Below are 22913 nucleotides of genomic sequence, written 5' to 3'. Positions count from 1 at the left end.
CAGCATGCAGATGAGTCACTTAAATAATGTGAGGACTGGGACGGACAAGTCTTCCCTGTATCCCAATGAGTCATGGGCAGGAAGGCTGTTAGAAAACTGGGAATGGTTGTTACGCCATTACGGACCACCAAAATTAGAAAACCCAGCAACTGGGAAAAATCTTACACACATTAGATCTCCTTGTGTGTATGTCAAAGCAAGTTATTTAACCTCTCTGAATCTCAGCTTCCTCCATCATAAAATGTTATAATAATAATCTCTCTCTTCAGACTGATGAGGATTCTGTGAAATATGGAATGCAGAGCACTTGGCAGGGTTCCTGGAACACTGGAAGTCACCCAGGACAGCCCTAAGCCCCTCTCCAGGCCAGCCCAGAGGGACCTTCTCGGGTTCTTGCTCCTATGGGTAGGATGAGATGTCCTGGGCTTCTGAGTCACATTTCTTTTCCAGGGAAAGGTACCTATTCTATAAACAGATGAGGAAGTTTAGCTAGAAAGTCTGCAAGCTGGACTGGATCAATGGCTGGGATCCCAGACAGCTGCCTGTATGGTTTCTTTCTGACACCAAATATTCTGTCTTTTCCAATACCAACTGAGAGGGACACAGAGCACCTGTGCCTTCTGGGGGTTCACCAGCCCAGAATCCCCCCACCCGGACAGGTGGGAAGGGCTGAAGGATGCTCACACTCATGCACACTCACATGCACACACCAGTCCCCTCATCCTAAAGTCACCTAGGCATCCATGAGTTATCTCATTAACAGACAAAAGACAGTCCTTCCCCCCATGCCCCGCCCCATGTGTCTCTTCATTCAGCTCTCCCTGAGTTGTGTCTTTTATAATGAATTGGTAAGCATCATAAGGAATGTGCTTTCCTGAGTTCTTTGTTCCAGAAAATGACCAAAACTGAGCAGGTCTAGTGAAAATCCCAAATCAACTGTCAGCAGGCAGACTGTGAATAGTCTGGCACCCCATTTGACCTTGGTGTCTGAAATGAGTGAAGTCTCCTGGGACAATAACACATTCCAGGGTTTTAGAAGCTCTGTACCAAGAACCAACTACAAAGACTAAATAATAATTTTTTGTTCTATCACACCTCTCTTCACCTAGATGTTCACTTCTCACTAAACCACAGCCTCACTGCTCTCATCCATGGGAGCCAACTCCTCATCTCACCAAAAAATAAATAAACAAATAAATCAAGCAATGACTTTAAATCTCCATCTGAAAGGCCTTGTCTTCCCCTCAGTTCTAAATTGATGCACCAGGAACCAAGGCTAGGAGTGGAGAGGTGTTATTTCAGGTCAGCTGATGACTCACAATGTAGGATCAGATCCCTTACTCTCTACTGACAGTGAGAACAGTGTTCTCAGAGGGAGTCCAAGACCCACAGTGGGGAAAGACTGTTATTAGCGCCTACACACTTTGGCATTCCCCGCCCCTCCAAGCCTTCCTGGGGCCTTCAGGCATCTCCAGACAGGAATGGGCTGAAATCTTAATCCCTCCTTCTTCCACCTTACCATCCATCTACTCTGCAAACTTTTGTAGAGTGTCTCTGTGATTCAGATCTGCTCGAAGTTCTCCATAGGACACAAAGGTGCACAGGATCAGGGGCCCTTTCTTGGCAGAGTTTGTTATCTCTTGTTTTAGTCCATGAACACTATTTATGCCACAAAGTAGGTAGATTAAAACAACAAATTTATTCTCTCACAGTTTGAGAAACTGAAAGTCCAAAATCAAAGTATCAGCAGGTCTCTCCCCTTCTGGATTCTGGGAAGACTCCTTCCTTGCCTCTTCCAGCCTCTGGTGGCTCCTGCTACTGCTTGGCTTATGGCAGCATAATTCCAATGACCAACTCATCTTTCCATAGGCACCTTCCCTGGTGTCTTCACATGGTCTTATCAGGACACCTGTCACTATAGACCCTCTCATTTAGTCTAACTTCACCTTAAGTAATTATATCAGCAAAGACTGTTTCCAAATAAGGTTACATTGGAGGTGCTAAGTGGCATGAATGGCAGTGGTTGGAGTAGCAGCAGGGAGACAGGAACATTATTCAACCCAATTCTTCTGGTAAAAGGAACTACAGAGAAGGGGCGGATTGATCTTTTCCAGATGGGATGAAAAGCATTCAGGGGAATGTTAACAGAACAGAGACTGTGGGTATAAGTCTGGAGTCTGAGCAGACAGGGAAAGATCAGGAGGAGGAGCAATCCAGGAATAGAGAACAGCATAAGTAAGAGTCCAGGTCAGAGAGGAACAGCAGTGGGGCAAGGGAAGGGATGAAGCTGGAAAAAAGCAACAAAAACAGAACCAAAGGGCTTTATGTTGTTATAGGAGCAGGGTGTTCCCTCACAGGCAATAGGGAGATTTTGCCTACCTTGTCCACTGGCAAATCCTTCTCTCCTTCCTGACTCCATTCAGTTGTCACTTCAGAGACCCCAACCCTGAGCAGCATGGGAGAAGTTGGACCTGTCTGCTGATGTCTCCCAGGGCCCCTATATCTCAGAGTGTCACTGATCATGGTATACTATGATGCCTGGATTCTACCCTGTCTCCCCATTTTGTTGTGAACTACTTGAAGAAGAACCACGTCATGTTCCTTTTCATATGTGTAGAGCTAATAAAGTATTAAATTCATTTGCTTTATGGTCAGCCAGGGACTTTAAGCAGGAGCCAACTTTCAAACATTTGGAACCAATACTCACAACTCCTGAGGTTTCTAAAAGTATTCTGACTGCCCGGGTTCCTAAACTGCTTTACAGGTGACTTTTTGCACAAACCAGAAGTAAGCTTGAGAATTGTACCAGAAAACCCTGCCTCTCTGACCCTCAGTGCTCTGTGAGATGTATTTCCCCATCTGATTTTTTTTCTTTTTCTTTTTCTTTTCTTTTTTCTTTTTCTTTCTTTCTTTCTTTTTTTTTTTTTTGAGGGGGATACTGGGAATTGAACTCAGGCCATTGAGCCACATCCCCAGCCCTATTTTGTATTTTATTTAGAGACAGGGTCTCACTGAGTTGCTTAGTGCCTCGCTTTTGCTGAGGCTGGCTTTGAAATCTCAATCCTCCTGCCTCAACCTCCTGAGCCACTGAGATTACAGGCATGTGCCACAGCACCCAGCTCCCCACCTCATGTCTTACTTTAAACTTCCTGAGTGCCACCTTGCACTGAGCTGTGCCTTCTGGATTGTTTTATAGGCAGCTGCACTTGTTCATATCTACACAGATGGGTCTGTATTGGTCACACATGGAGGCAACGAACTAGGACAAGGGATTCACACAAAAATGCTGCAGGTAAAACAAGTGTAATTAAATCAATAATTTCTATCACATTGTTGACATGACTGAAATTTGGGTAAATGATGATTCAAACTCTAACACCCTGACTATTCAGTTGAAAGTCTTCTTACATACAAAATACAGTTATTGAGGTGGCAGAAATCCCACATGTGTGTAATACTGCTCCAGGGCATAGGGATGGAGGCGGTTGTTAGTGAAGATGCCACTCATGAGCCCATAGAGCATATGGAGGGTGTTCCATGCTGGTTTATCAAGAGAGGAGTTTTTCAGGTATTCTATTTTAAGACCAGTAGGTATATTTTTTTATTTCACACAACAATGTTAGGTTGCTGGCATTTTATTTGAAGAGCAGATATTTCATCAACTATCATCCTATATTTTAAAAGGATATGTTAATATATACATATACATGGAAAGTAGGAAGAATATCTTAGAAGAATAAAAGAATAATCCCCTATATTGAATACATTTAACCTTGTGACAAATGTATTCGATTGTTACAGTGCACATTTAGAACTTTTCATTATCAGAATATTTTCATTATCAGAATATTTCATTATCAGAATATTAGAACGACATTTTACATGGTTCTAAAGTACTCCTCACTCAGTTCAGTTTCCTTTTAACCCCATCGTCCTCCTTGCTCCCACAACTGCCACTGATATAGCTGCAAGATCTGGGCCTAACCAATTCCGAACCTCAACCTGCTGCAGGAAGAGAGGGAGTGACTCATGTAAGCCAATCAGTGTCCCAAACAGGTAGATGCTAGAGATTATGCTGTAGGCCCGGAGTGGCTGGCAATTCTGTGCCATGTAAATAGCCTGTCTACTGTTGTAAGGAACATGTAGAAAAAATAATAATAATAAAGCAAGAGGCCAAGAGAACTTAAAAGAACATAAAGTTCCTACCTGTAGACATAACCTGACACTAGCTCCATCTGTCCTTCTCAGTTGAATGAACCAGTACATTCTTTTTGGATTTTCACAGCTAAGAAACAATAATATTTTCTTTTTTTTTTTTTCTTAATGTTGCATCTTTGTGGGAAAACTCAATAGTTAGTGGCCTTAATTAAAAGATTGGCATTTGGGGACAAGAACAAATACATACCTACAGACATCTTGAGAAGGTGTTTTTACAAAAACAAACAAACACAAAAAAAGCTGACAGCAGCCAAAATAGTGCTTTTTTTTCTTCCTACCTTTCTCCTTCTCATTTCTTTGCTCCTCTTTTTTTTTTCATTTCTTTCTGATTAAATATCTTAACTTCTACATGTATTTCCTAGAGAAGCTAGAAGAAAACAAACAGAAAATAAGACCACAAAGAGCAAATACTAGAGAAGTATAAACAAGAGGGAACAAATAGAAGAAAAAAAGGAATAAACTAAAGTTAAGATGAGATGAAGGCAAGAAGGAAGACCTCACAGTCTTTCCAAGTTCATCTGACACCAACAGACTTCAGAGCAAATTTTGAGTCAATCAATCTAATTAATCTCTATCTATTCATCATCTGTCTCAATTTCTTCCTATCACTCCAACAAATAAGTTCCTAAAAAAATCTCAACTTTAATGTTCTAAAGGCAGAAATTTGAAAAGAAAAAGCACTTTGACATATTATCAAGACAAAAAAATACCCCTTAAAAACCAGAGTAAGGTACTATTGAAAAGTTATTTTAATGCATACATTAAATGAAATTAATGCATGCATGCATATTTAAAATTATTTAGAAACATTATTTAAATTTAAATAATTTAAAATTATTTAAAAAATTATTTAGCTTAGGTTTTTAAAGTCTATCATGAATGTAATTTTTTATTATTAAGGAAAAGTAATGACTTAAGTCTTCATAGAAATCCTTGTGGACTTGAAAATATTTTCCTTTCCCATAGGTGGCCAGCCGTGAATTAAAAGTCCCCATGTCTTATCTGCACATCTGTGAAACAAGCACAGCAACGGTGCCTAATACAATTGCAACAGCAGCGTCCGTCGGTGCAGATGTCAATGGCAGAGCTGTGCAGGTGATCTCTCCTGTCTTTCCCTAGTGTGCTTTCCCCAAATCTCCTGTTTTCTTAGCTGGATAAAGGTACAACAATTAGCTTCAGAGAAATCATCTGTGTCGCTAACATGATCATAGGATAATCAAAATGTCAAGAGAGTGTATCAGAATGTCAAGTGCTGTCTGATTCATGAGTCCTCAAATGCTCAAATAAACTCTTCAATATAAAAATTTTTAAAAAGAGAGAGTATATTACTTGGAGTAAGCTAACATGAGGTGAAAAATAGATGCAGAATATAATGGCTCAAACACAATAGAAGTCCTTTTCTTGCATACATATCAGTCCAGAGGGAGCATCTGGTCATTCACGTGCCCACCTGTGATAGTGGCTCCATCATCTGCAACAAGGGGCTTTCAAGGTAGCCTTGAGCCCCATCACTCCAATATGCAAGGAAGGGCCCATGAGGAAGACTCCAGGCCAGACCTGGAAGAGATGCAAGTCACTTCCACTCATAATCTATAAGCAGAACTAGTCTTGAACCATATCTAACTGCAAGGGGGGTTGGGAAATGTAGAGTAGTGGCAAACCATATGCATAGGTACCTTGGAAGGAGGGAGAAAGAATTTTGGTGAACAGGGAATCTCTGTTCCTGGGAGACACAAAAGACATTTCAGTACCAAGAAAAACGGAGCTGTGCTAGTTTCCCCTGGCACAAGCAAGTTCTTATAGGCAGGCAGGCAGGTCAGCCAAACCCCAGCCAAGCACATATGGTACAGGTATAGTGTTATAATCAGTGTGGTTCTACCAGAGTACTCAGCTTTTCTTTGTACTTATTTTCTAATTGATGTCTTTAACAAGCACTAAATTTGCACTATTTCAGAATAAAATCATGACTTCCTAGTCTCTAATTCAAATATCTGATTGCATATACTTTTTAAATTTTTATTTATTTATTTATTTATTGGTACCAGGGATTGAACTCTGGGGTCCTTGACCACTGAGCCACATCCCTAGCCTTATTTTGTATTTATTACTGTCTCACTGAGTTGCTTAGCGTCTCACTTTTGCTGAGGCTATCTTTAAACTCTCTATCCTCCAGCCTCAGCCTCTTGAGCGCCACCACACTCAGCTGATTGCATATACTTTTGAAGTAAAAGATACTGTATTCATAAAGTTTCTGTTACAAACTATTCACTTTTCCATTAGAACATTATTAGAGACATATCTCCTGCCCCCCGCCCCCACCCCGCCACGCTGGACACTGAATAGATGCCGCCCAGAAGCACTGATTTCCAATCAGTCTTACCTATATGGTGACATATAAAAGGGTCAAAAAGCAAGAACTCTATTTTGCTCAGAACAAATTTGTGAAAAACCTCAAATTCATCAGATCCAGTTTGGGGTAGAATCCAACCTAGGAGGGAAACAGGTCTGTGTGATGGGAGTTGTCAACTCAAACTAAGTGTTAATCTATCTTCCTGCATGTTGAGTTTCAGGTTTCTATTTTAAGGATTAGAAATTTTGTGGATCTAGGTTATTATAGGTCAAGTTTCTTATGTTCTCATTTCAAACCCAAAGCCAAGGCCTTCATTGTAGCAATTTGATGGTAAGTGGATGAACAGATGGAAGGATGAACAGAGAATTCAGTGTTTCAGACCTGGAGGGTCATTAGCATGTCATTGCTTCAGACTGAAGAGCACAAATTTGAAGGAAAATGAAATGTTTATTCCATTTATTTTAGTTGCTGGAAAATGCAAAAGAAAGTATAGAATAAAGATGTAAAAAAGCAGAAGAAGGAATTAAAAATCTGATTCATCTAAGAAAGAAGATCTGGGAATATAAATTCAGTTGAACCCATATTTTCACAGGAAGTGTATCATGAAGAGGGGAAAAAACCCTCCAGTAACAGATACTTAAGAGCAGGGGCTGTATTATCTCTGTTCCCAGATCAGCAGGAGCAAGCCCTTTATAAACATTTTCTGACCAAATGAATGATCAATGAATAGTCTTTTACACAAACCCTAACCAGTAGGCTCTTTCCTAATGTGGATTTTCTTCTTTATTTCTTTTCTTGTTTAATTTTTTAATTTGTTCTAATTAGTTGTATATGAGAGTAGAATACATTTTTACACATTGTACACAAATGGAACATGGCTGAACATGGTCCAAAGTCACACTGTTTGTGTAATCATACACATATATAAGGTAATAATGTCCATCTCATTCTACCATCCACCCCATCCCCACACCCTTTCCCTTCCCTCACTCCCCTCTGCTCAATCCAAAATTCCTTTATTCTTCCCTACCCCACCCCAGCCATTATGGATCAGCATCTGCTTATCAGAGAAAACATTCAGACTTTGGTTTTTGAAGATTGACTTATTTTGCTTAGCATGATATTCTCCAGCTCCATCCATTTATGGCAATTGCCATAATTTCATTCTTCTTTAAGGCTGAATAATATTCATTGTGTATATATACCACATTTTCTTTATCCATTCATCTGTTGAAGGGCATTTAGGTTGGTTCCACAGTTTAGCTATAGTGAATTGAGCTACTATAAACATTGATGTGGCTGTCTTCTTTATTTCTTTAAGAATGCTTGTCAGGGGCTGGGGATGTAGCTCAAGTGGTAGCGCACTCGCCTGGCATGCGTGCGGCCCAGGTTCGATCCTCAGCACCACATACAAACAAAGATGTTGTGTCCGCCAAAAACTAAAAAATAAATATTAAAAATTCTCTCTCTCTCTCTCTCTCTCTCTCTCTCTCTCTCTCTCTCTCTCTCTCCTCCCTCTCTCACTCTCTTTTAAAAAAAAAAAAAAAAAAAAAAAAAAAGAATGCTTGTCAGATCCTTCTGAAACGCCTTGAGCCAATCATTAAGAAAAATCCAGAAGGCACATGGGAAAACTGGGTAAGCGTTCCTCTGCATTTGTTATTACAAATGAGGAAATAATCGGAAGCAGTGCTTAGAGAGTGTCACAGCAGCGCACGGTCAGTCCACATAAGACAGTTTCTCTAAGTCTCTGTCACAGTGCTATAGCATGCTTCTTCCCCCGAGAAAGTTATTCTCCAATTGAGTGGATTTCTGTGAAAGGGCAGAAAGATTGAGAAAGGCATGCCAGGATGCCTGCCAGATTGTACCCAGAGTGTGCACAGGAAATAGCAGTCACCGGGAAAAGAAAGGGAAGTGTATGAAGAATACTCAGAGGACTTTACCCACTCTACCTAAGTAGAACAGGAGAAGAAAATCTGAGCCTTCTTAAGTCAAAGATATTGATAGTTTGGGTAGGGAGGAAGAAAACTAAAAGGCCTCGTTACTATTGAATATGTCTCAAGATAAATGACTCACTTAATCCAACCTCACAATATCCGACATCTGTTTTCATTAGAACAATTATCTCATATTTACGTACATACACTTACTAGAATTTTAACACTTAGAAATGAAACCCAAATAACTTGTGAATTTAGCCTGTATAACATGAATATGAAGCAGGTTTCCAGTTTACCTTTGTTTTATACAAACTTCTAAACTCAATCAGAATAAATACACCACCAGTGAAACTCCACATCATGTACAACCACAAGAATGGGATCCTAATTAGAATAAGTTATATTCCATCTATGTATAATATGTCAAAATGCATTCTACTGTCATGTATATCTAAAAAGAACAAACAAAATAAAAAAATAAATAAATTTAAGAAAAGAAACTTAATCAGAGAGAAATTGTCATGATGCCAGCTGAGGGTAAATTACTATGATAGTATACTATTAAGGGCAAAGCACCAGCAACAATCTGATGTCAATTTTGATAATATAGAATTTTTTCATTTTTACTTATCAAATGGTATATCTACTTCATTTTGACTACATATGCCCATTCTGCAGATAGAAGCAGCCTTTGAGCGAAGAATCAGTCTCTCAGCCACTGGATACTTCAGGTAAAAATTAAAGTATCTTTTTTTTTAAGTTTTTTTAAATTGTTAATAGATCATTATTTTACTTATTTATTTCTATGTGGTGCTGAAAATCGAACCCAGTGCCTCAAACATGCTAGGCTTGTATGCTACCGCTGAGCTCCCAACCCAAGCCTTAAAATTAAAGTACCTTAACTTAGCTAAAAAAAGTTGAGGTAACCCAGTTGCTCTGGGCCTAAATTCTGTAATCTGTAATTAAGATTTTATTGTATGGTTGCTAAAGTTCTTCTAAACTCAAAATTCTGTGATTTCACATAGGCCTTTGATTTATTTTTAAAGAAATATTTAATAATAAAAATATATTAGGGGCTGGGGATGTGGCTCAAACAGTAGCGTGCTTGCCTGGCATGTGTGCGGCCCGGATTCGATCCTCAGCACCACATACAAACAAAGATGTTGTGTCCGCCAATAACTAAAAAATAAATAAATAAATTAAAAAAATAAAAATAAAAATATATTAGGCCTAACAAACTCAATTTGACTTATCTAATCATTATTTACTATATCTTTTATTGTGAATAGTAGGAATATTTTAGTATTAGAAATAACTTGCAACTGAGTTGCACAAACCTCCCTTTCTTTATGATGGAAACTTTCTCTTTTGGAGTTCCTAGCAGGGCAGAAGATGATGGGCAAGGTGATAATCATAATCATCATTTATGCAGTGTCTGTCAGTGGGGAGAGTCTTGGTAAATGCAAGCCAATTGAATAGAACAAAGAGAACTGGTAGTCACTTTCAAGAAGTGAAGAGCTGAAGGTGGGGGTGGGGTATAACTCAGTGGGAGAGCACTTCTGGGTTCCATTCCAGCACCACAAAAAAAAAAAAAAAAAAAAAAACAAGAAGTAGAAGCCATTGCTTTTATAATCTGATGGAATATCAAATTACACATGCACACACAAACGAAATAGCAAAGCAATGTCATGGGACGGGGCGGAAATAGGCAACAGCCTGGCGCAGTGCACATATGCAATGAGTTCCAAATTCCTGAGTTCATCTACCCAGGAAGACAACAATCCAGCCCTCAGTCTGAATACACATTCCAGCATAAATTAAAACTCTGAATTACTGGGACTGGGGCTGGGGCTGGGGCTGAGCAATAGTACATTTGCTTGGCATGTGTGAGGTACTGGGTTCGTTTCTCAACACCACATTTAAATAAATAAATAAAGGTCTATCAACAACTTTAAAAAATTAAAAAAAAAAAAAAAAAAAAAAAAGCTCTGAATTACTGGCCCCACTTTTTCTTTTCTTTCTTTCTTTCTTTCTTTTTTTTTTTTTTAACCAGGCTGAGTTATCATCTGTCCCCTGTGACTTTGGGTAGCACAGTCTGTAGGTCCCACTGGAAACACTTGACTAAAATCCATTGAGATTCCCAATGTACTGGCAGGGCCTGAGCTCAAACTTCAGATTTCAACATGGAGACCCATTGTGAGGTCCAGGCCAAAAGAGTCCATTGGCTTCTCCCTTGGTGACATCTACCTGTGTAGCACAGGGAATAAAATGAGGCAAATGATAAACCAGTTAGTTTGTAAACACATAGTAGCAAGTGGGTTTGATGGTACACTCCTGTAATCCCAGCAGCTCAGGAGGCTGAAGCAAGAGAATTGCTAGTTTGAGGCCAGCCTCATATATTTATCAAGGCCTTAAGCAACTTAGTGATACCCTGTCTCACAATAAAAAATAAAAAGGGCTGGAGATGTGATTCTAGCTAAATGTACCTGGGTTCAATTCCTGGTTTTAAAACAAACAGACAAACAAACAAAAAAGCCAGTTTAAATGAACATCCATCAAATAAAATACTATCATAAAACTCTGATAATTTTTAAAATGAATCATTATTGTTTTCACCTTCCACTCCCAAGCTAAAGGGTTTTATTTCTTCCCTCAGAGGCTACAAGGCCTTCATGGACTGGGAGAAGGGGGAGGGAGACCCATTTCCATACTATGTTTATGGAGTTGCCTGTTCTGAAGTTGAAATTGATTGCCTGACTGGTGCTCACAAGGTAAGTGAAGTCTAATATTCTTCTTGACAAGTAAAATCAATAACAAAATTGCATTTTACAGTAAGTAGCTCAACATTATTATATAACACTCAGATAACAAAAATAAGATTTTTTTTTTCAGTTCAACTGGGCGTAGTGGACGTGCACCTGTAATCTTAGCTACTGGGGAAGCTGAGGTAGGAGGATTGCAAGTTCAAGGCCAGACTGGACAACTTAGCAAGACCCTGTCTCAAAAAGAAAGAAAAGAATAGAAAAATAAGTGTCAAGATTCTTTCAATTCCATTGGAATGTTCAGAGATCCAGCCTTGTCTTGTAATTTCCTCTTAAAAAGACTATTTAATGGTCAAGAAGGAATTGTTCATGACAGTCCAAATTTGACTAATGTATTAAATATATTTATTCACTTTCAGCAAAAAATCATTTTCCAAAGTTTTATCCAGAAGCTTCTATTTCTTGAGGAGGTACAAATTCTCTCATCTGAAGAGATAAGGCATTTAGCAAATAGTCTTGAGCAAATGTCTTGAAAGCACAAAGCAAGGGGCTAATGTTTCTTAAAGTCCATTTTCCCAAGGGTACTACTGACCTTTAAAGAAAAACTTGGGAGAAGGAAGGTATGAAAATATTTTTCTTGTTTGTCATTTAATTGAGCATTAGAGAAACTTATTAGAGACAGAGTTGCATTTAACCCAAAGTTAACAACTTACACCCTCAGAATACCACAGTTACCATTCCAGGAACAGAGATTATAGAAGCTTTAAATAGAAGATAGTACAATGAAAATGTGTTAAATTGTTAGAAAGTTTATGGGATGCACCAATGACACTTACACTTTTAAATTCCTTGTACAAAAAAATAAAAAGCACTGGGGATGTAGCTCAGGAATAAAGTAGCCTGGGTTCAATCCCCAGTACAAACAAAATTAAATTAATTTTATACACAAATTATTCCAACAAAACCTTTGGCAACCTTGCCCAAAAATAGAAATGACTAATTTATGTAGAATAGAAAGGGCTTTGCAAATACTAACATGAAAATATATCAAAATGTCTTTTACTGTCCCATTTTGGGTTAACTTCTCCACCAATTTAAATATTATATGAATTTTTTTAAATACAGTAAATCAAATAAATTTATGAAATAAAAAATTTAAAAATACAGTGAATGAAGGGCCATCTGGAAAGCAGTCGCCTTCACATTCCATTCAAGGGTAGCCTCAGGGTATGTTAATATCGTGTCTCCATTTTTATTCTAGATCATTTTTAAGAAGCAAACTCATGTGATCACAGATTGCTCATCTGATTGTGCTTCCTACCGTCTTTCACATCATGGCACACCTAGATAATTATATTAGCACAGCACATTGCAGTATGTGACTAACCTGGGGAGCCCTGCTCTAGGGTCCTTCAAAGCCCAGATGTCAGTATTTCTGCATACCTGTACCCAATTTGATGGAAAGCTGTTTTTAGGTACACACCAGTTTTCAGACACCATACTCTGATAGTTATGTTGCCAGATTTAGCAAACAAAAATACAGACCACCCAGTTAATTTGAATTTCAACTAAATAACAAATAATTTTCTGTATCCCATGCAACATTCAGGCCATTTTATCTGTCAATTCTTTCTGAGGCTCTCAGAATAAATCTCTAAAGAAACAAACCACATGAAGATCTACCAGAATTTATGGTGCCAAAAAAGTTAAAATGTGTTCTTCCTTCTTCTTTCCAGCTTACATTTATAATTAAAGGTTCAATAATTTCAGCATCACTTTGATCCCTTAAAATAATTGATTCCTTGAAGATGCAAAACTTCCTTTAATTAAAGAGAATTCAGAAAAAGCAAATGAAGGCGTACTGTTGCCAGGTATAAGGCATGCCTAATGATGCTGGCTGTTTGTGGTTAGTGTACTAATGCAGGCCACTGATTCAGTGTTAGTGCACAGTCATCTCTTTCCCTGTCCAACTCCCATAATGCAAAGCATATCGGGTTTCAAGATAGAAGTAAATTGAAGGCCCACACTGAGGTATAGCCTGTTCCCTTCCCTCTCCATGCTGAGGATAGATAAAGGCTGGTCCCAATGCCTGAGAGGCCAAGGTTAGAGTCAAAAGGAATGCCAAATCCAGAAGGCTAGATAGGAAGTAGGAGAACAGGTATTAAACTCAAAAGGAGAATGACATTACCTGAGTAAGGACTGGAAACAGGGGCAGAAGGAAACCCCAGAGGTATTCCTGAGATAGACCATAGACACTTGGGAGCCCCTTGTGACTCTCTAACAACCTGCATGCACACACCCTGTGCCAAAACAGAAGGGTCAGATTAGTGTGCTGTTTCTCAGAGTAGAAAGTAGAGTAGCAAAGTCTAGGTTGGCCTCAACATTTTCCTTTGATACCTTCCTAGATCTTGCAAGCCCCCAAACTCATACATGACATCATGGCTACATGATTTCCTCAATCAAGTGGCAATAATGCCACCTTCATCAGATTATCATGAGGACTAGATGAGCTCATGAATTACATTAGAACGATAACTCCAGGTTGAAATTAGATGCACAACCAAGCTCAATTATTTACTAAGTGACTCACTTAAACACACCAACATGCTGTAGACTTTGGAGTCCCTTAAGAGGAGTCAAAATCATGAAAAGATCTTCCAGAGTCATTGCCAGTCCTGGTACTCAGTTTGAAGAGCTTAGCAGATGTCTTGCCAGCTCCAATGTTGAAGGAGTTCAGTGCAGTGTTAATTCACCAGCTGGAGTTTGGGAATAACTAGAGACTGTCTGAATAAACTTGAAAATTGTATTTTTTAGTACAAGTTTTTATGGGGAGATCATTTTTATTTTGGGCAGAAAACCAGGACGGACATCGTCATGGATGCCTGTTGCAGCCTAAATCCGGCCATTGATATTGGGCAGGTAGGTGCTGGCCCACTTAAAGAGATATCCCTTCCTGAGCACAGTTGTGGTGCAGAGAAAGGCCTTCATAAAAGGCTGCAATGCCACAAAGCTTGAAATTATCCCCCTGCAGATTGAAGGTGCGTTTATTCAGGGAATGGGCCTTTATACAACTGAAGAGCTGCAGTATTCTCCAGAAGGTGTCCTGTACTCACGGAGCTCAGATGAGTACAAAATTCCAACCATCACGGATGTCCCAGAGGAGTTCAATGTCTCCCTCTTGCCATCATCACAAACCCCACTGACCATCTATTCCTCCAAGGTAAGCATCCAAAACTACCACGGATCCAGTAACATAGCCAAAGTAAGTCAGTGGACAAAGTAACACATAAATGTTAATTGTTACATAGACCAAACCACATGGAGGTGAATCAACTAGGAAAAACTGAGATTCAGGGAAGATGAATGATCCACCCAGTGGATCAAGGAGTTTATTAATATTCTCTCTTATTGAAAACTTCAAGATTCATCAAAAAGCTTTGCCTTCTTCAGAGAATAGTGTTTTTGTTAAAAAAAAAAAAAAAAACTTTAAGACTACAAAATTAAGTGGGATTGAAGGCATAGTGCTACTGAAATCTCAGAAAACCATGGTATTCTGGACAGAATTCTAGACAGGGGCCTCAGAAGACCTGGTTCCTGCCCAACTCCACCACCAGCTATGGTAAGTCACTCACCTCTGGGGGCTCAGTCCTCAGCCACACACAGAAATGGATTAAGAACAGTGGATATCAATGTGTGTGTCTATGGGAAAGCGATTTTATCACAAAAGAACATTGGCAATGTCTAGAGACATTATGGTTGTGAAGACTGGGGGTGGAGGGATTTTACTGACAGTGGGCAGAAGCCAGGGTTGCAACTAAACAGCTCCAAATCAAAATATTATCTGACTCCAAATGTCAATCATGTCAGGAGTCAAAGTCATGAGCCAGCCCTTAATAATGGCTAACATAATGAAATTGCAAATTAAAATTAAGGTCAAGATTGTTTGCATTGCAAGTTATGTGAAAAACTCCCTCAAAAGAGAAACTTCACTGAGATCTGAGATGTTTTGTAAAGCTTTCTTTTTTTTTTTTTTTAATGTTTATTTTTCAGTTTTAGGTGGACACAATATCTTTATTTTTATTTGTATGTGGTGCCGAGAATCGAACCCAGTGCCTCACGCATGCTAGGCAAGTGTGCTACCACTTGAGCCACATCCCAGCCCCTGTAAAGCTTTCTTTAAAGTATTTTGGGAGACGATTTGCTAGGAGTGGTGAATTGACTTAAAAAAAAAAAAAAAAGAAAGAAAGTACAAATATATCTACAGGAATTACATCATTTCCAAACTGGATCCCACTTTGAGCCCAGGAATGTCCTCTGGGTATATGGAGATGAGGCCAGGGCAAATCTGAAAGGGAGAGAATCAAAGGGGCTTCAGAGCCTCATTAGAGTGGAAATCACTCCAGGGGGCAAAAGCAAAAGGCTGCTCAGAGCCCACAGAGAGCATCTTTCAGACCAAGAGTTTTTAAGGAAGCTGGGAAACTCTGAGTACTCGTGGTTGTGGCCAACCACTCCCAGGAGGACCCAAGAAAATCATGGGTTTGGTCCTCTGCTGAGTGTTCTATGTAATTACAAAGGACCCCCAGGTACCAGCCTCAGCACTGTGTTCTGAATTTACTCATCCCTCACAACATCCCATAAGGTAGGCATCACTGCCTGCGTCTCATTGACAAAGGAAGAGAGGCTTTGAGAGATGATCTCATCTACCTAGAGAAACAGAGGATACAGCCTAGGATTCAGACTCAGTCTCTCTAACTGGGAAATTGCAAATTGATAGCCCACTGACTGAACTTTGCCCAAAGATGTGAAATACGAATACCTAGTTGGCTGTGGTGGTACATCCTGCAACTCAGGAGGCTGAAGCAGGAGAATCCAAGTTAGAGGCCAGCCTGGGAAACTTAGCAAGACCTTGTTTCAAAAACTAAAAAGGGTTGAGGATATGGTTCAGTGGGAGAACACCCCTGGGTTCAATCCAGGACCACAAAAACAAAACAAAACAAATACAAATACCAAAAATTGGATGGTCTGGTAATTTCAACTATCTTCCTGGAAGACAAGGAACAGTGGCCCCCTTTAGATAAGTACCTCCACTTCACCACAACCCCCACTACTCCTTATCGTCCTTGAGCTGCTCACTTCACTCACTTGCATCACCTGCCTGTTCCTTGCAGACTGAAGTTTGCAAACTCTCTTAAGTGCTCCAGAGCACCCTGCCTCCTCAGATCCTGGAATCATAATTAGGCATTTTTTTCTCTGCTTATGAATTTGGACAGTTCAATCCATTAAATGATCTTTACTAAATAGGTTCCCCACCACCACCTTTGTTCCTAGAGAACAAAGGCTTAACACAGCCAGGATTAAAGATCTGAGAAGTTTAGGTAATACTGGGATTTTAAAAAGTACTCAAGCTTCATTTTATCAATAAGTCAATCAATAAACATTCATGGAAAACCAATCTGTGCAAGGCTCTATGTCATGAGTTGAGGATATGATGGTGAACAAGACCTGGCTCTGCCCTCTAGTAGCTAAAGTCTAAATTTCTAAAACAAATGTGCTTTTTTTCAGGGCCTCGGGGAGTCTGGAATGTTCCTGGGGTCATCTGTGTTCTTTGCCATCATGGATGCGGTGGCTGCAGCGCGCAGAGAAAGAGATGCAGCTGAGGACTTCACGGTGAAGAGCCCAGCCACGCCAGAACAAATTCGAATGGCCTGTGCCGATCGGTTCACAGAAATGGTATGAATTATTATCTATTTTCCTAAAACGCGATTTTTCTATTTTGTGCTTCTTGGACCTCTGGAGTAAATTTATGACCTTATCTATGTCTAGCTAATCAAATTATAAAATGATAAAAACAAATCACACAAAATACTGTATATATGAAGTACTTTTTTAAAAAAAGCATCTCCCCATGTGTTATTTAATTTAACCATCTCAGCAGCCCTGAAGTAAGATCATTTTTCATGCTTCCAAAACTAATAACTAGCTGGAAGCGGTGGCTCATGCCTGTAATCCCAATGACTCGAAAGGCTGAGGCAGGAGGATATCGAGTTTGTCAGCCTCAGCAAAAACAAGATGCTAAGCAACTCAGGGAGACCCTGTATCTAAATGAAATACAAAATAGAGCTGGAGATGTGGCTCAGTGTTTGAGTACCCCTGAATTCAGTTCCTGGTACCTCCCCCAAAATAAAAAAATAATAACTAGGCTGGGAGTGGAGCTCAGTGGTAGAGCATTTGCATAGTTGAGGCCCTGGGTTCCATCCCCTGCACTGAAACAAACAAACAAACAAACAAACAAAAATAGCTAAAAGGGAAACAACAAACTTGCTAACTCCAGTAAGTATTCCCTCCCTCTCTGCCACCTACCCTGCCCTGCCCAACAACAAAACAAACACAAAACATAACCCGATAATGTCATCCTGCATGTTTCTGCACAAACAGAGTACACATCATCTGCCTGCTGTTTAGAAACAAAGTGGTCTCCCTGCCAGCCTCTGCCTTCCTACTTCAACCCATTTTATGACAGTCATGCCCACGTGATAGGACTAGTCAGAGACACATGTAGCAATCCCAACCTGCTGGAAATGACAGATACGCAACATTTGAGACATCCTCAAACATGCCCTTTGACAATTTCTTAAAATCTTCCTAATTTAAATAATAATAGTTGCTAGTACTGACTGAGCACCTACTAAACATTTTGCATATACTACTTCATTCATCATCATAACAACTCTATTAAGTCTATTATTTTCTTCATCTTAATATTGGGAAAACTGAGGCATAATGACTTACCCAAGATCACAGTTAGCTGGTGGGGGTAAGATTTGAACCCAGGCTGTCTGGTACTACTGTAGTGCACTGCATCCCAGAGAGAAAAGAGTTGATTCTCTATTTCCTAAAACTAAATGTTTGTTTTCACATTTATATTCAAAGAAATCCAATACTTAGCAGACCTCTTCAAACAACCAACCAAAGAGTAAAAGAATAATGAAGGAATATTTCTTAAAGGGAAGCATCATAATTATTCATTTCTTTCCCTTACATGATCCACTCCTTTTTCCATCTCCAAATCTAACTCAGCAACATTTTTTGTACTACAGTAATACCAGTCACTCTGTAACTTCCCTCGAAGTCTTCTTCCAAGTCAATGGTTCTGAATTCATCCAGCCCCATTGAATATAGCAGTCATGACCATCAACTGTCTCTGGCTGGTCCTGCCTTAATGGGTAGGGCTAAGGAACTGGCAAGCTACATACCAGGACCCCTTCTCTATGCTGATTTTAGTCTGTAGAGCCATTATCAGCCCATTCCTGACTTCTTTCATGACATGGTAACTGTAGAACATGGTAGCTTATATCCCAAAAGCAAAAGCACTTCTAACTTTTTTTTTTTTTAATGTCCTCATGGGTCATGGTGACTCACACCTGTAATCCCAGCTATTCAGGAGGCTGAGGCAGGAGAATTGCAAGTTCAAAGTCATCCTAGGGAATTTAGTGAGACCCTGTCTCAAAATTAAAAGGACGGGAGATGCAGCTCAGTGGTAGAGCATTTGCCTAGCATGCATAAGGCCCTATGTTCAATCCCCAGAACACACACACAAAAAAGACTTCAGTGATCCAAGAGTTACTTTGTTCTGTCCTCTAGACCCCCCTCCTCAGCTGTTCAATGGCTCAGAGAACAGAGCAACCAGAAGAGAACAGAACAGCTTCAGTGGGGCCTCCCCAGGAGAGCAGAGAGGAGGAAGTTCTTTTTTTTTTTTTTTTAATTTTATTTTTTTATTGGTTATTCAAAACATTACAAAGATTGCAGAATCACATCGGTTACACATCCACATTTTTACATAATACCATAATAGTAACTGTTGTATTCTGCTACCTTTCCTATCCTCTACTATTCCCCCTCCCCTCCCCTCCCATCTTCTCTCTCTGCCCCATCTACTGTAATTCATTTCTCTCCTTATTTTTTTCCCATTCCCCTCACAAACTCTTATATGTAATTTTGTATAACAATGAGGGTCTCCTTCCATTTCCAAGCAATTTCCCTTTTCTCTCCCTTTCCCTCCCACTTCATGACTCTGCTTAATGTTAATCTTTTCCTCCTGCTCTTCCTCCCTGCTCTGTTCTTGGTTGCTGTCATTATATCAAAGAAGACATTTGGCATTTGTTTTTTAGGGATTGGCTAGCTTCACTTAGCATAATCTGCTCTAGTGCCATCCATTTCCCTGCAAATTCCATGATTTTGTCATTTCTTAGTGCTGCGTAGTACTCCATTGTGTATAAATGCCACATTTTTTTTATCCATTCATCTATTGAGGGGCATCGGGGTTGGTTCCACAGTCTAGCTATTGTGAATTGTGCTGCTATGAACATCGATGTGGCAGTATCCCTATAGTACGCTCTTTTGAGGTCTTCAGGGAATAGTCCGAGAAGGGCAATAGCTGGGTCAAATGGTGGTTCCATTCCCAGCTTTCCCAGGAATCTCCATACTGCTTTCCATATTGGCCTCACCACTTTGCAGTCCCACCAGCAATGTATAAGAGTACCCTTTTCCCCACATCCTCGCCAGCACTTGTTATTGTTCGACTTCATAATGGCTGCCAATCTTACTGGAGTGAGATGGTATCTTAGTGTGGTTTTGATTTGCATTTCTCTGACTGCTAGAGATGGTGAGCATTTTTTCATGTACTTGTTGATTGATTGTATGTCCTAGAGAGGAGGAAGTTCTAATTCTGCTTAAAAAGAGGACCAGAAACACACAAAATATAGAATCTTCTGCTATTTCCTGTTTCCAGAAATGGCAATACTCTCCATCCATAGAGAAACATTCACAAGAGGGGCTGTGGGTGTAGATTAGGGGTAGAATGCTTGCCTAGTGTGCATGAAGCTGTGGGTTCAATCCTCATCACCAAAATAGAAAGAAAGGAAAGAAACATAAATAAGAAACCTGGGAGTCCTCCTGGCATCTCTCTACCTCGTACTCTGCAGCCAGTCCTACATCATTTCCTGTTAATTTCAATTCTGTCAAAATCCCTTGAACTAGTCCATTTCCTCCATTCTTTTTTTTTTTAGATTTATTTATTTGTTCTAATCAGTTGTACATGACAGTAGGGTGCATTTTGGTACATCATACACAAATGTAGTATAACTTCCCCTTTTTTCTAGTTGTACATGATGTAGAACCATACCGGTCATGTAATAACACATGTACATAGGATAAAAATGTCCAATTCATTCTACTATCCTTCTTACCCTCCTTATCCCCTCCCCTCCTGTCACTATCCTTTACCTAATCCAAAGTACCTCTATTTTTCCACAGCCCACCCCTCATTGTGAATTAGCATCCACATAGCAAAACATTCAGCCTTTGGTTTTTGAGGATTGGCTTATTTCGCTTAAAATTATATTCTCCAGCTTCATCCATTTACTTGCAAATGCCATAATTTCATTTTTCATTAAGGCTGAGTAATATTACATTGTGCATGTATGCCACATTTTCCTTATCCATTCATCTGTTGAAGGCCATCTAGGTTAGTTCCATAGTTTGGCTATTGTGAATTGAGCTGCTATAAACATTGATGTAGGGAGTCATTGTATTATGCTGATTTTATGTCCTTTGGGTGTAAACCAAGGAAATTTCCTTCATTCTTAACCACCACATCTTTCATTCACTCAACAGACATTGGGTAAATCTCCTGTGTGCCAGGAATTATTCTATAAACCAATGCCAGGAAGGTAGCAGCAAATGAAACAGAGACCCCAGCCTTTGTAGAATTTACCTTCCAGAGACCCTAAATCCAACTCCACATCTGCAGCCTGTGTCAAGGCCAATTCCTCAGTGGCCTCTCCACATCCTGCAGCCAGAGGTTTGTGGGATGACAAAATTGACAATGTCCCTCTAGCACACTCACAGATGAAAAGCATTCCATTGCTTATAGGAGAGGTGAAATACCTTGCCCACCAAGCCTACAAACCTTCAGCGTGGCAGCATCCACTCACCTCTCCAGCCTCACCGGACTCTATCCTGGTCATATTTGTTAGTTCTGTCTGTTCTTTTACTAAGAACTGAGTTGCTATCTCCTGCCACATGGCCTCAGCCTTGCTCTTCCCTCTACTTGGAAGCATCTTCCTTTTCACAGCTGGTTAATCCTCACCCGCTTTTCATGTTTTACCCATGTTTATGCCTTCCTTTCTGCATACTTTCTTCTTGTTGTTGTTTATTTGATACTAAGGATTGAACCCAGGGAAAATTTACCACTGAACCACATCCCCAGCCCTTTCTATTTTTTGTGATGGGGTCTTCCTTAGTTGCTGAGGCTGGCCTTGAACTAGGAATCCTCCTGCCTCAGCCTTCCAAATCACAGGAGCTTTCTGCATAGTTTGAGGTAACCAAGAAGATGGTGATGAATTAGTCTTATAGGTTGGTTCTCTTAAGGAGTTTCTAGAATAGCAGTGGAGAAAGAAAATTACTGTAAATTCTAAGTGCATGACTGACTCTGGGTTATCCCAGTGCACCAACGGAATGTTTTTCTACCTTAACCTTGATCTTTTTCTTAAAGTCAGGGGGGCCATAGATGGGGGTCTCATCTTTGGTCACTTATTATTTAATTGTTTATTCATCTAATATTATTTGTTAAACATCTTCCAAGTGCCAAGCACAACAGAACTAGTGAGCAAGACACTTTCTTCCATCATGGAGTTTATATTCCTTTAGGGAAGCCAACAGAAATAACTAAACAAACATATATGGAATTTCAGGTGTGTTGAATACTATGAAGCAAAATAGAACAGTAGGGGGCTACAATGCGATGGGGAGATGAATGTAGATAGTTTGTTAGAGAAGTTTTCTCCAGGGGTGTTCACATTTGAGCCAAGGTCTGCATGAAGTGAGGGAGAGAGTATAAATCTGGTAATGCTGTGTTCTGGGCAGAGAATAGCTAGTGCAAGGGTCCTGAAACATATTCAACCACTTCAAAGTAGCTTGGGACTTGGTAGGCCTCAAAAATGGCCTTCTTATCTCTAGTCTTGCCTCTCTGATAGAAACTGAAAGACTATAATCATTGTTCTCCCTGGAGAAGAGAGGAAAATAGAGATGTGTGGAGTTTTAGTCAGCTCTTTTGCCACTAGGACCAAAAGACCTGACAAGAATAATTTTAGAAGAGGAAAAGTTTATTTGGCTCTCACAGTTTCAGAGGTCTCCATCCATAGATGGCTGAGTCCATTGCTCTGGGCCTGCGGTGAGGCAGGACATCATGGTGGAATGGTAGAGTAGAGGAAAGCAGCTAAGGACATAGCATCAGAAAGCAGAAAAAACACATTGCAGATCAGGGACAAAATATAAACCCCAATGACTCACCTCCTCCAGCCACCCCCTACCTTCTTATAGTTACCATCTAGTTAATCTCTAGCAGAGGATTGAGGCACTGATTAGGTTAAGGATCTCAGTACCCAATCATTTCACCTCTAAACTTTCTTGCATTGCCTCACACATGAGCTTTGGGGGGAAACTTCATATCTGAACCATCACATGTGCCACTCTATTGTCTGCACATCCGCATGACGAAACCCGGATAGTCCTTCTGCCAATCAGCAGCTTTCCTGGCAACTGTCCTCCATCACTTCCCAGGTCTGCTTCTTCACATCTTTCCAAGGT

General features: G+C 39.9%; 1 protein-coding gene across 1 annotated transcript in view; it reads left to right on the top strand.

Moving 5' to 3' along the window:
• Positions 1-17003, top strand: part of LOC143407525 (aldehyde oxidase 2) — a 67600-nt gene extending 50597 nt beyond the window's left edge. Inside the window, exons 28-35 of the mRNA XM_076866837.2 lie at positions 3197-3292; positions 5185-5313; positions 8129-8203; positions 9184-9236; positions 11162-11276; positions 14121-14186; positions 14299-14487; positions 16830-17003. Coding sequence (XP_076722952.2) covers positions 3197-3292; positions 5185-5313; positions 8129-8203; positions 9184-9236; positions 11162-11276; positions 14121-14186; positions 14299-14487; positions 16830-17003 — 897 coding nt within the window. The remainder of the gene's footprint in view (positions 1-3196; positions 3293-5184; positions 5314-8128; positions 8204-9183; positions 9237-11161; positions 11277-14120; positions 14187-14298; positions 14488-16829) is intronic.
• The last annotated feature ends 5910 nt before the right edge of the window (positions 17004-22913 follow it).

This window comes from Callospermophilus lateralis, chromosome 9, assembly GCF_048772815.1.
Source record: "Callospermophilus lateralis isolate mCalLat2 chromosome 9, mCalLat2.hap1, whole genome shotgun sequence".
NCBI classification, from domain to species: domain Eukaryota; kingdom Metazoa; phylum Chordata; class Mammalia; order Rodentia; family Sciuridae; genus Callospermophilus; species Callospermophilus lateralis.
The sequence above is the reverse complement of the archived record's forward strand: the minus strand, read 5'-3'. Positions and strand labels throughout refer to the sequence as shown.